Raw genomic sequence first — 12,189 nt, forward strand, 5'->3', positions numbered from 1 at the left:
AAATAATACATACTACAATATTTAACAATTACATAGACATTCCTTTGGATGAATAAAGCTTATGCTCAAATAAATTGGTTAGTCTCTAGGGTGCCACAAGTACTCCTTTTCTTTTTGCGAATACAGACTAACACGGCTGTTACTCTGAAACCTTTGGATGAATAGATTGTGTGAGCACAGGAATTGTGTGTGTGTGTGTGTGTGTAAGCAGCACCCGTGTAACTTAGCAGTAGAACAGAATCCTGGGGCCTGCCTGACAAGCAGCTGTGGACGCTGGCTGACATTTGATAGTGAGCAGGCAAAACTGACTTGTACAGGTGTGTGGCGAGCCAATTTACAGCAGCAGGTAAGCTCATAATGTACCTTATATAGAACAGGATGGTCAATGCCCTGAGGAGCCTTCACTGCAGTAGTAGGAGCAACTCTCATATATGTCTATTCTAAGCTTTTTGCATCTCTACAGCGGCTATCACCATTGTATCTAGATCACAGAGGCTAGGAAAGAAGAACAGCCAGGAAAAAGTAGTAACAAAGTAATCCCTAGAAGTTAGAAACAAAAAGGGAAGAGGCCTGTGCCTAACAAGGGGATTAATTCTGGGGGAATGAATAGTATTTGGCCACTAACTAGGCCTCAACAGGTCTCTAACATTTAATTAATATGGAATAAAGAGAGAACTTTCCTTTAGTCCATAATATTTTTTCCTTCTTATAACACAATCCCAGCACACTGAACTGTGAACAAGACTCATGGAAATTCTCTCAATACAAACCAGCCAGTAACACATGGCTTTATGCAGCACTTTATATTTACACACACTTACCTGTTCCTGTTCCAGTAGGATCACCTCCTTGGATCTGCAGAATGAAAAACAAAACAAAACTATATCCTAAAGCATACTATAGTAAAATATGCCTAATATTTATTAGAGATGAGAAATAAAATATTTTCACAAAAGAGAAATTCTGCTCAACCTTTCTTACTACTAAATGGTGTTGTGTTGGCAAGCTAGTAAACAGAAAACTCAAATTAGTTTGGGGCTCCTTTTATCAGTTGGTTGTCATATGCTCCTGGAAAATCATCTAGCAGAGTGACAGGTTTATAATAATAATAGGACTCCCGTGGACAAACAAGAAAAAATAAATGAACTGTGTCTTGTACAGGTTAATGGAAAAATATCTTTTCCATCACCTGCTGTGACCTAAGTTACCCAGTCGATGATGCGCTGCATTTAAAGTTTGAAAAGTGTTTAGTTTTGCAATCAAAGCTCCAGCAAGAAAAAAGAGCTTTCCACACTTGCTTCCACCTTTCTGGCACTATATTCGTTTTATGAGTTGTAAGAAAAAATCCCAAAATGAAGCCAAACCACCAAGATATCCATTGTTTATGTAGGACCTATACAAAAACAATATTTTGGATTTTATTGCTCCAAAGTCAGCAGAGGGAGCGTGCAAGTTAGCTAAAATCATAGCGAAAGCACAAAAAAGCACCATTTTAATTTTGATATCAAACATAAACCTAGGAACACAGTGCTGCCAAATGGAGAAGTCACTTTCTTTTTTTAGGACCACAGGACCCAATCTAAAGGTCACTGAAGTCACTGGAAAGACTCTCATTGACTTCAGTGGGCTTTGGAAAGTAAGGGCTTGTCTACAACTACCGTACGGGGTCGATCTAAGATACGCAACTTCAGCTACGTGAATAGCGTAGCTGAAGTCAACGTACTTAGAGCTACTTACTGTGGTGTCTTCACTGCGGTAAGTCAACAACCGATGCTCTCCCATCGACTCCGCTTGCGCTCCTCGTTCTGGTGGAGTACTGGAGTCGATGGGAGAGCACTCAGCGGTTGATTTATTGCATCTATACTATACTAGACGCAATAAATCAACCCCCACTGGATCGATCGCTGACTGCCGATCTGGCAGGTAGCGTAGACAAGCCCTGTGTTGCAAAACTAGTTACAGTATTTTGTTCCATTTAAGGGAACGTCTGCAGTGCCCTAAGCCAGTGGTTCTCAACAAAGGGTATGCATATCCCTGGGGATACGCAGTGGTTTTCCAGGGGGTACATCAACTCATCTAGATATTTACCTAATTTCACAACAGGCTAAATAAAAAACACTAGTGAAGTCAGTACAAAATAAAATTTCACACAGACAACGACTTCTTTATACTACTCTATATATTATATATGGAAATGTATGTACAATATTTATATTCCAATTTATTTATTTATAAATATATGGTAAAAATGAGAAAATAAGCGTTTTTTCAGTAATAGTGAGCTGTAAGCAAGTAGTTTTTAAGTGAGATGAAACTTGGGGCTATGCAAGACAAATTAGACTCCTGTAAGGGGCCCAGTAGTCTGGAAAGGTGGAAAGAAACTGCCCTAAGCTGTTTGAGTGGGCGTAGCATCATTATAAATGGTTTGATTTTAAGACCTTTGCAAATCAATGCTAGCATCTTTCCATGCATTTTAAGGAGCTGGCATGGTAATGAGGAGCCACAAGGGTAACATTTGAAACAATTATTCATTCAAAACTAAAAATGCAGCAGGTGAACTATTTACTTGGCATGGCTAGTAACCAAATCGAAAGTTTTGTTTTAATTTTCAAAATTAAATCTCACATTGTAAAACATGTTTTTTTTCAGAATATCAGAATGGGTCACTAAACGAGTCTCTTAAATAAACAGGTTCTGAAAACCTTTGCTGTGGGATTATGGTTTGATACCTTCATGAAACTTGACCCATGCTCATAGAAGTTCACAAAAACAGGCTGAGGTATTCACTTGGGTTTGATCCTGTACACTGCTGAGCACTCTGGGCCCCAATCCAAGGTACTTAAGCACGTGCTTAACTTTAATCATGAGAGAAGTTACACAGAAGTCAATGGGACTACTCATATGGTTAACTGTAAGCATGTACTTCAGTGATTTGATGGATTGGACCAGAGTGCTCAGCATCTTTTAGGACTGAGTCTTTGGTTGGGAAACCCTCTCTTCCCAAGCCAGCATACCTTACTTCCTCTCCAACAGCTGTCCTCAACCAAAGAGGTAAGAAAGGAGGTGGATTTCAATTACTTGTATGGAGAGAGGGCACACCTTGGGGCAGGTTCCCCCTGGAGGTTTGAGTTCAATTAACACTCAAACAAACCTTCAAGAGTTAGCTGGTTTTCTCTAACCCCTGCATACGAAACCACAGAGATCAGTCCCAGAAGTCCCTCAGAAACTGGCTCCCTGATTGTTTCAGCTAGGGCTATGAACCTCACTAAATGAAGTTCAGATACTCTGGATGTAAAAATATGTATCTTGTAAACCAAGTGTCAGCTGAATGGGATTTAAATGGGCTGAGATATTACTCACCCAGATCAGGGTTTTGAGCTCAGTGCCACTAATGGTCAGATCCAAAGCTCGCTGAAGACAATGGGAGTCTGGCCAATCAGGGATTTCAACGGGCTTTGAATCAGGCTCTGAGTGACAGTACTCTTCAGTGACAGCTGCTAGGTGATCAAATTTATACATCTTGCCCTCACTATATGAGGATAATCCTTGTTTCCAAAATACATTTTTCATGACCATCTCTAGTGTACACCTACTTGCTCCAAGGAAGTAACTAGAATTTTAAATTAACACTAATATATTCAACTCCTATTTTGGGGAAATGAGGGTGGCAAAACCTATTGTGCATTATGTAGCATTTGTTCAACACTCACCACAAAATTACGAATTGACCTGTGAAAAACAGTTCCATCATAATAGTTCTTCTTGCATAGCTTGATGAAGTTTTCACACGCTCTGGGTGTCTGAAAAAGATTAGGTATTTAATGAAGCAGTATCTTTAGACAGTAAAATCAATGATTACATTGTTAAAAATAATTGCATTTTGTCTGTGCCTGTTATAAAGGACTAATTAGTCAGGACTCTGATTAAGAGTTCCTTCTAGTTTACAACAAAAAAAAAAATCCTATAGAAGAGCATATTGTATATCAGAGAGAGACATTCTACAGCAATATGTCAAACGTAGTTCTCCCAAGTGGCATGGAAGGATGCTGAACGTTATTCTCATTATGTATTGTTTTATTTTTAGAATATTTCCCAGTGAAGACAATGACAATAAAGAGGACAATCCTGGAGACCAAATTCATCTATTTATCCCTAACCAGTCCCAGCAACATGCCTCAATCCTTTTTCTGACGGGACTACTTCCAGATTTGAAAGAGTGGTTCATTCTTCAGACTCATTCAGGCCTTGACATCTTTGCTGAACAATTACAAAAGGGAATACAATCATGCCACTTAGGATAGTGTTGTGTTGAGCACCTGACTACTAAGAACTGGACTGGCACCACAAAAGTCACTATATTTTATATTAGTCTGTTCAAAGAAATTGATGACTTATTTTCACAATCTAAAAGTAAATCTTAGCCAGTTATGTTAAATACATTGCATATTTCTCCTTTGCTTTTACATTGTGAATGAAAGATATTTATCCTCAATCATGGCATTCAAACACCACTTAGTAAAAGACTACAGCACAGATGACCTCTGATACTCCAAATACTTGTCTTTCCTTTATCAATAGTTTCTTTTTTCTGCAGTGCCAGGATGGAATCCATGATAAGTAGAGAAACAGCCTCTCTTAGTTTGGACATGCTTTCCCCCCTCAGTTGTAAATTATGGAAATACTATGAATCCTATTTCATAGAAGCAGGTCTTAAATAAGCTGAGCTGTAATAGGCTTTAGAAATATTCTTATTGCGCTCTGCATGTGATAATAAGCCCCCAGCATGAGCACAAGACTCTGTAAATTAGCAGAGATAAGCTTTCAAGAGTTGGAACCTCTTTCTGAATAAAACTGATGCATTTAGCATTGCCTTAACCAAGTATGGCTCATCTGTAATGTTGCTCTGAGAACTCACCAGTGACAGAGGCAAGACTCAGGGCAAGTCTACACTACTGTGCTACATTGGTGCAGCTGCGTCTTTGTAGCGCCTCTGGTGAAGATGCGCTATGCTATGGGAAAACGTTCTCCCATCAGCATAATTACTCCACCTTGGGGAGAAGCGGAAGCTATGTTGGCGGGAGAGAGGGCTTTTTCACACCCTTGAGCAAAGTAAGTTATACCGACTTAGGCTGTAGCGTAGACCTGCCCTCAGTCATGAACATAAAACTTATAAAACATTATTACAAAAATAAGGCACGCTCGCACATTCTACAAATAAAATTATATATATATACACACACACACACACACACACGGTGTAAAGGTTGAATGATCTCTCCGATCCCTCTCCCAAAGAGAAACTGTGCTACAGTACAGCCTCAGTTATCTAAATCTCAATAGTCTAAAACTCCCTGTTACCTGGAAACAGGGTCATGTTCCACATTGTCTATGAATTACACTGAAATTTCCCGTGATTAGCCACGCATTCTTTGTCCTTCATGACATCTGGATAACCAAGGCTGTACTGTATTTCCTCTTAAGTCTACCCAACATATAGAAAATGAAGCAGCCAGCTACAGCGGAAGACAAACTAGCTAGTCTTAATTCAATCTAATGCTACCTCTGATCTCAGCCTTGCAGTGTAGCTTATTATTAGATTAAAATATCTGTTTTATGACAGAATGATACTTTATCATATATTTGTGCAACATCCTGAGGGCAGCTTATGTCATACATAACCAATAATTTCAAACAGGAAGGTCTATATATATGTTTCAGTGTTTATAGTACATCTAAAGCCTTTTTTGAAGTTATATACACAGTTTAAAAAAATATGCTTGTAAAATTTGACCAAGGAAGAATCATTTGTGTGTAACAGAAAATACCATACTAGAGAGTGCTATATTAGAATCAAGAATGGAGAAGCTATGGATCATGAAAAATGCCTGTAAGGACAAAACAAGCACAGAGGTTTTTGCACTTTTAAAAAGAAAAAAATCCTTTCTGAATCAGAAATTGAATTGGCAGCTTTTAGCCTAAGGCAGTACTCCCTCATGAGAACCAAAAAACTCTTTGGAGAGAGACAGTTAATTAGTTCTCTTGGGGGGCATAAGGCAACCTGTAATTAAATTTTTAAGAAAATGAAATTAGCTGAAAGTTGAAGCCCCGCAGGGAATACGGAATTTAGTGCCAAACTGTTTTAAACCAATAATCAATGCACAGAATGTTGATAAGACACTTGCTACATAAATTAGGTATTTACTTTGAAAAACATGCTCTGTAAAATATAGGTGAAAAATACTTTTTCTGCTAATGAATTTTTTATTCACAGCAGGACCTGTGATGACCCATCTCTCTGAATGGGTTTCCAGTTATTATATCTGTTCTCAGAAACTAGGTGTGTGTGTGCAGCTATATAAGAACCATTTACTGCAGGGTTTTCTTTAAATAATTGCTACCAAACTGGTTCCCATAGCACCTCATGCATCATACAACAGACATACACTTCCGCAGGTAAACAGTATCTTAGCAACACTACTGTTACCATTTATGGTGGGCTTTTTTGTACAGGAACCAATAAAAGGTTTTAATTAGCAGACACTAGTTTCAATCATGTGGCGGACCCTAATGCTTAACTTGTTTTTTCAAAAACTACTGATAATCACAGCTTGAAGCCTGTGGTGATAATTGGGCCACAAACGTACCCGAGTTGTGAATTTAATTGTAAGAAGTGAGTGAAAGTTCATAAAGTGTCACTAATAACTGTTTTATAACAACAAACACTGATGGGAAAAGATACAAAAGGGAGATGGAAAGCCTGAATTAGTCCAAACAAAAAGTCTTACTGATATAACTCAAGGACTGTGTTAAGATCATGTTTGGTAAATAAGAAAAATATAGAACCAGAACTTAGTGGTTGACGTGTCAACAAATTGACGTGTCAGACACTAGGCTTAACTGGTGGACAAAAATAACGAGCGGATGATCTATTGCCCCCATCACTCCGTCTTGGTACCCTTAAAGTGTCTTTGGGGATGGGGGCAAATTGGCTAGTGGAGCAAGCTTTACCATCAGGCTGCCACACAAGGCCTTCATCATCTTGATCCTTTCCTAACCAGACCAGGCCAGAGAGAGGGACCAAAAGACATTGCCACCTCTGCTGATTCCAGCTGAATCGCAAGCCCCACCTGTGATGAAACGGGATCAGACTTTAAACAGCAACAACAGCTCCAGCCAGGGCCGTCCTTAGGCATGCACAGAATATGCAGCTGCGTGGAACACCATGTAATTTGGGGCACCACATTTCGTAGTGCCCTAGGCAGCTGCATTCTGCGTGTGCAGCGCTGGCTCCAGCAGCCAGCCCCATCCACCACCCTGCCCCCATTCGACCCCTTCCCTCAAGCCCTGCTCTTCCCACCCCTGCTCCGGATTTCCCAGGCCTAACAACTCAGATTGTGTTTGGACCACAAAAATGAGTCAACATGTGGCCCATCTGCATGCTCTCCCTGACCCTTGGGAAGGGTATACTCTTCTTTTCCAAACTCTGACCAGCATCTTTAGCAACTTCCCTGCTTACAGTAAAATGAGTCTTATCCCTAGAGACTAACCTCTCTCTCCGTATATTTTGTGAGATGCCTGCATTTGCCAGTGGGTTGAAAATTCCCTCCCAAAACAAGCATTGATCTCTTATCAAGATTCCCATCCTAAAGGATTTGAAGGCTGACTGCCCTAGAAACTGATCTGATTGCTTCCCTTGCTAGCTGGCAGGGAACAGGTGCATCTGATGTGGAAATGGAGATTTCATTTCTTTCAAAAGGTGTTTAGTCTCAGCTTACCTAAGTGTCTGCAAACTAGATGCTGTCGTGGCACATACTGACTGCTGTCACTGCACTACCCACCTACAGGGCCTGGCGGGATTTCAGCATGAGAAAAACTGGTTGTTCCTAAGAAAGAGCATGCAAAAATGTAACACTGACAAAAGATGGACAGTGACATTACAAGCAAGGGGAAAATACTAGAAAAAAAGAAAAAGGAAAAACGTATTTTTTAAAATCTGAAGTCCTACTAAAAGAGCAAGTTAAATAACATAATACCTTATAAATACTGACTGATCATATTTTACTTTTCTCATTGGCAAAAGCATAGATGTAAACCAGGCAAAACCCATCTGTCTTATTGGAGCCAGAGACTTGAGGGATAAGACTAACCAAGCCAAGTTACTCTCTCAGTTTGCAGCTTTCCTTTCTCATCAGCAAAAATGGACTGCTATCTTTTAAAAAGTCATTCTTATTGGACAGTTAAGTAGCCAATTAGAAATAGATTAGAAATATGCTGTGCCCCTGTTGCCAAGATACAGCAGAAGGGAAAAGAACTGGAGCTTCTAAGTTGTTGCTATGACTGCAAGCAAAAAGGCTTTACTATGTGAAGAGCGAATAATTTCAAAACGTTCCATCCCTTCAGGATCTGCATGCATCTTAAAAAGAAATTCCACACTAAGCAGTCACAAGCCGTCATTCACACAACTGTAAAATTTCTTTTACGGCTAATTCCGCCACTCCAGTTATTTGTTTTTGTCTTCCTAAAGCTGTGGCTGTTCTGTAGCGGCTGCATTGAACTACACAGCCACAAAACATGCTCATTAATGATTTGTGTCCAGGCAGTAATAATTTGAAATAATGAGAAGTTGGTTCTGTGAATTAAATTCTATTCTTTACATTGCAGCTTTCATCTTATCATTCCAATGCCAGAATCCCTCTACTAAGAAGCATGAACTGGTGAAATAAATTTTTCAGACTTCAAACTAAGCTTGCAATTTTTTATAGTTTTATTTTTTTAAATACAAGGCAGATTTTGTTTTGCTTTTGGAGGTTTTATTTAGTTAAGGCATTTCTGCCCATGAAGTATTTCACCAAGGTTATTCTCCTGCATCACTTCTTTACAAGAAACATAATGGGGTGACTGGGAATGTCTAAACTGGGCTCTCCCTCCCACTGACCCCACTACTCTCTGAAGATCAGACAGGTTTACTGTAGCTGCTCCTCTGCGTAGCCCTTGAATCTTAATGCTCCCTCTCTGCTGCAGGGAGTACTGTCTCTGACAGGAACTCAGCGTTACTCAGTGGAACTCACCATGGGATGTCCTACAGGATAGGTGGGTTTTTAAATACATCTATTCACCACAGCCTGCAAGCCTTCTCATCCTATTCAGTGCTGTGATAAACAGATTGGCTATGGTGACAGAGAAGAATGACAGCTCTATGTTTTGTTTTTTAAATAGGAATGAGGCAGGGCTTACGGTTCAGGTAAATTACATGGTGGTCTCACCAAAATCTTATCAATCCAATCACACACAGTGAGCAGATGCCTTGAGGTCAACATACTGACTAAAATGATGAGAACAGTGACGTTCCAATGAGGTGAGATGACATATGCAAGGGGAAAACATCAGACAGGGCATCCTAAAGTAGAGCATTTCACCAGGCTCACAGTGATACATGGAGATTCAAACAAACAGAAAGCATCTTAGGTAACGAAACTGTATCAAGCAGTTACCTAATTTGGCTACTTACAGCTACAGTAGCTCTTTAAAAACAACAGCAGAAGAACTAACATTCTCTCATCACACAAAAAACCTGTTATTTTAAATTGCTATTTAGCACTTGCTAAAAGCATTTTTTTAAAAAATAAATCAGAATTTCAGTTGACAGCTAAATTTCACTTTTCAAAAACATTTCTTCGAAGTGCTACCATTAAGGAATATGATCTAAAATGACTAAGTAGCAAGCACAGTTTACAGCAGGCATCTGTAGAACAATTCATAGCCCAGTTTTGTCCGTCACTCGAGAGTAAAACAGCGATTGATTAGTTTAGATAAACACAATCTAAAGTAAACAGGGCATCTAATTCGCTAACCTAAAATTTGTCAGTTTTACTCACTCGCTCTCCAGAAGGAGAGAATTTGTTCCTACTACAGTCAGTGTTTCCTTCTGTTCTAACTTTTATTTGCTGTGTTAAAGAAACAAATGCACAAGTCATGTGATCATTAGGAGTTTGAGTAGCTCTAAGATACTACTCCACTGTGCTGTGTGCTCTGTAAAATGTTACTGATACTGACAGAGACAGCAAATCAGACAGCACACATTTGGTATGGTTTAAATGTCAGCCACAACTTTCTTCAACTATTTGAGCAAGCATCAGTAAGTGAAAAGATTTAGAGCATAACAGCTCTTCAGGCAGTTTGTTGGCGATACTGCAGTCCAATCACTGGCCATACAGACTCCACCTTAGAATGGGAAGCTACCTTAGCATTCACTTCCAATTGAAGCCATAAGGCTCTGGTAATAGCCAATAACTCCAAATCAACGTGTCCTCATCAGAGGACTCAAGACCCAAGCAAGGGATGCCTCCAGCAGAACACAACATTGAAGGGGAACAGTTTTGTCATGCTCACCATTGCAGGTCTCAGCCCTGTTCTCCGGACTGGGGATCACTGAGTGACCCCTTCTATCTTAGCACACCTGCCCCACAAAACTGAAGCATAGAACATACACAAATATAAACAGTGATCAACCCAACAGAAGCTTGTCAGGTGCTCTGGGGAACGCAAAAAATCCTGACTGAACATGCATATCTGCAGGATGGGAAAGTTCTTTTGCAATTCCAACAGGTGATCACTGAAAACCAAAGCATACCAGGAGACCCGAAACAGACATCCAGAGCTCAAATAGACCATCCCACCAGGATGCGTACATAAGAAAAAAGGATTGGCCTGAGTGCATCTCTCTGCCCCAGCGTAGAATTAAATACCTCCCTTTAAAAAAGGGAGAGAAGGACAATCCCTTTGAAGTAATGGGAGATCAGCCCATATGGGGGACAGCTATGGCCCCCAGAGATGGGAAGGGCCCTCCACTATTCCTGTCAGTTCCAGATTTAGGAGGAGCAAAACAAAGCAGCACAAACAACATGCAACAGCAACCCTATTGTGAAGCACAGAACAAGTTACAGCAGCTAAATGAACAGTTTGCCAATAATATTTGTTGAGAAGATCATTCTCCTCCTCCAACCCCAATCATGGATACTATATTCACAAAGTTCAAAGCATTTTACACGTTAGCATCCAACTTACTTCAAAAGGAGGAAGAAACCATTTGGGAAATACAGTTTATCAAAGAACTATGGAAAGTTACGAGATTCCTTCATCACGAAGAAGGGCAGGTTGATTTATCGGCCAACATAGCACTCTGGAGGGAACATTCCACTTCTGAAATCAACACAGCCTACTAGCAAATGTTTCCTCTAATTGCTTTTATACCTGAGGGCTGACAGGATTTTTTTTTTTTGTTTAAAGCTTAAAAACTGCAAGCTGTAGTTGCTTTTACCCTAAGATGTTTTATCGGTTAACAACAACACAGGTATAGAAATGAGAAATAAGTCATTTATAGCCCCCTTGGGCAGCATTCTATTTAGCCATTGCAACAATATTACAAGCTAGGCAGGATACTCTGACATCAACAAGACATTTACCAGAGAGCGCAAAGTGATGAAGCTGAGACACAGAAAATAGGTATCATGGTTACTGAAATCAGCTAGAATAAAAATTAGATTCCAGAGGAATTGGAGAGCATGATCATGCAACAAGGTCAAAGAAATTTTAAAACAAATCTCTTCTTTTCTACTGGAAATGGATGAGAAGTGTCTGAGCATCTGATCTTCGAAATGGTCCATCTCTAGTGGATAGAAGATTTACAAGAAAAAGAGCTAAATTACAAATAATTTGAAGCTCAAAATTATACACACATTCATGTGCATCTGTAAACTGAAGTGACAAAAGGTACATCACTGTTTAAAAATCTGGACCCAAGTGACTTGGTCACGGTCACACCACAAGTCAGTATCAGAGCCAAGCACTCAGGCATATTTGATGGGTCAGATGGTACCAAAAGAGCTAAAGATCAGTGTTTGCCGAATAATGGCTCCTCTTCAGATAGTCAAGATGTCATCATTAAGCAGAGCTGCTAGGCTCCAGCAAGAGCCTAAAATCCATTTACATGGTGAAAGAGAGAGATATGAAATTAGTCTCTCCCTCTTTTATTCTATGTTATCTCCAAACCTCCCTAGCAATAGAAAACTAAACTGAAAAAAAGTATGAACCTGCAAAAATGGCTACAGCTAGGAATGACTATTAAATGACCAATACTGTGTGTTTTTCTACTAAATCACATTCCATATTCTTTGCTTATATGAGAAATTG

At 39.7% G+C, this 12,189-nt stretch overlaps 1 protein-coding gene across 7 annotated transcripts in view; it reads right to left on the reverse strand.

Moving 5' to 3' along the window:
• PPIL2 (peptidylprolyl isomerase like 2) overlaps positions 1-12,189 on the reverse strand; it is a 116,033-nt gene that overhangs the window by 37,438 nt on the left and 66,406 nt on the right. For all 7 annotated transcript variants that reach the window (XR_012155048.2, XM_073312715.2, XM_073312716.2 and 4 more), the window contains 2 exons: positions 3,711-3,800; positions 822-855 (listed from right to left, as the gene is read on the reverse strand). Coding sequence is in view for 6 of the 7 variants with exons in the window: in XM_073312715.2 (XP_073168816.1) it covers positions 822-855; positions 3,711-3,800 (124 nt within the window). In the remaining variant the exon portion in view is untranslated. The remainder of the gene's footprint in view (positions 1-821; positions 856-3,710; positions 3,801-12,189) is intronic.

Source organism: Lepidochelys kempii, chromosome 15 (assembly GCF_965140285.1).
Source record: "Lepidochelys kempii isolate rLepKem1 chromosome 15, rLepKem1.hap1, whole genome shotgun sequence".
NCBI classification, from domain to species: domain Eukaryota; kingdom Metazoa; phylum Chordata; order Testudines; family Cheloniidae; genus Lepidochelys; species Lepidochelys kempii.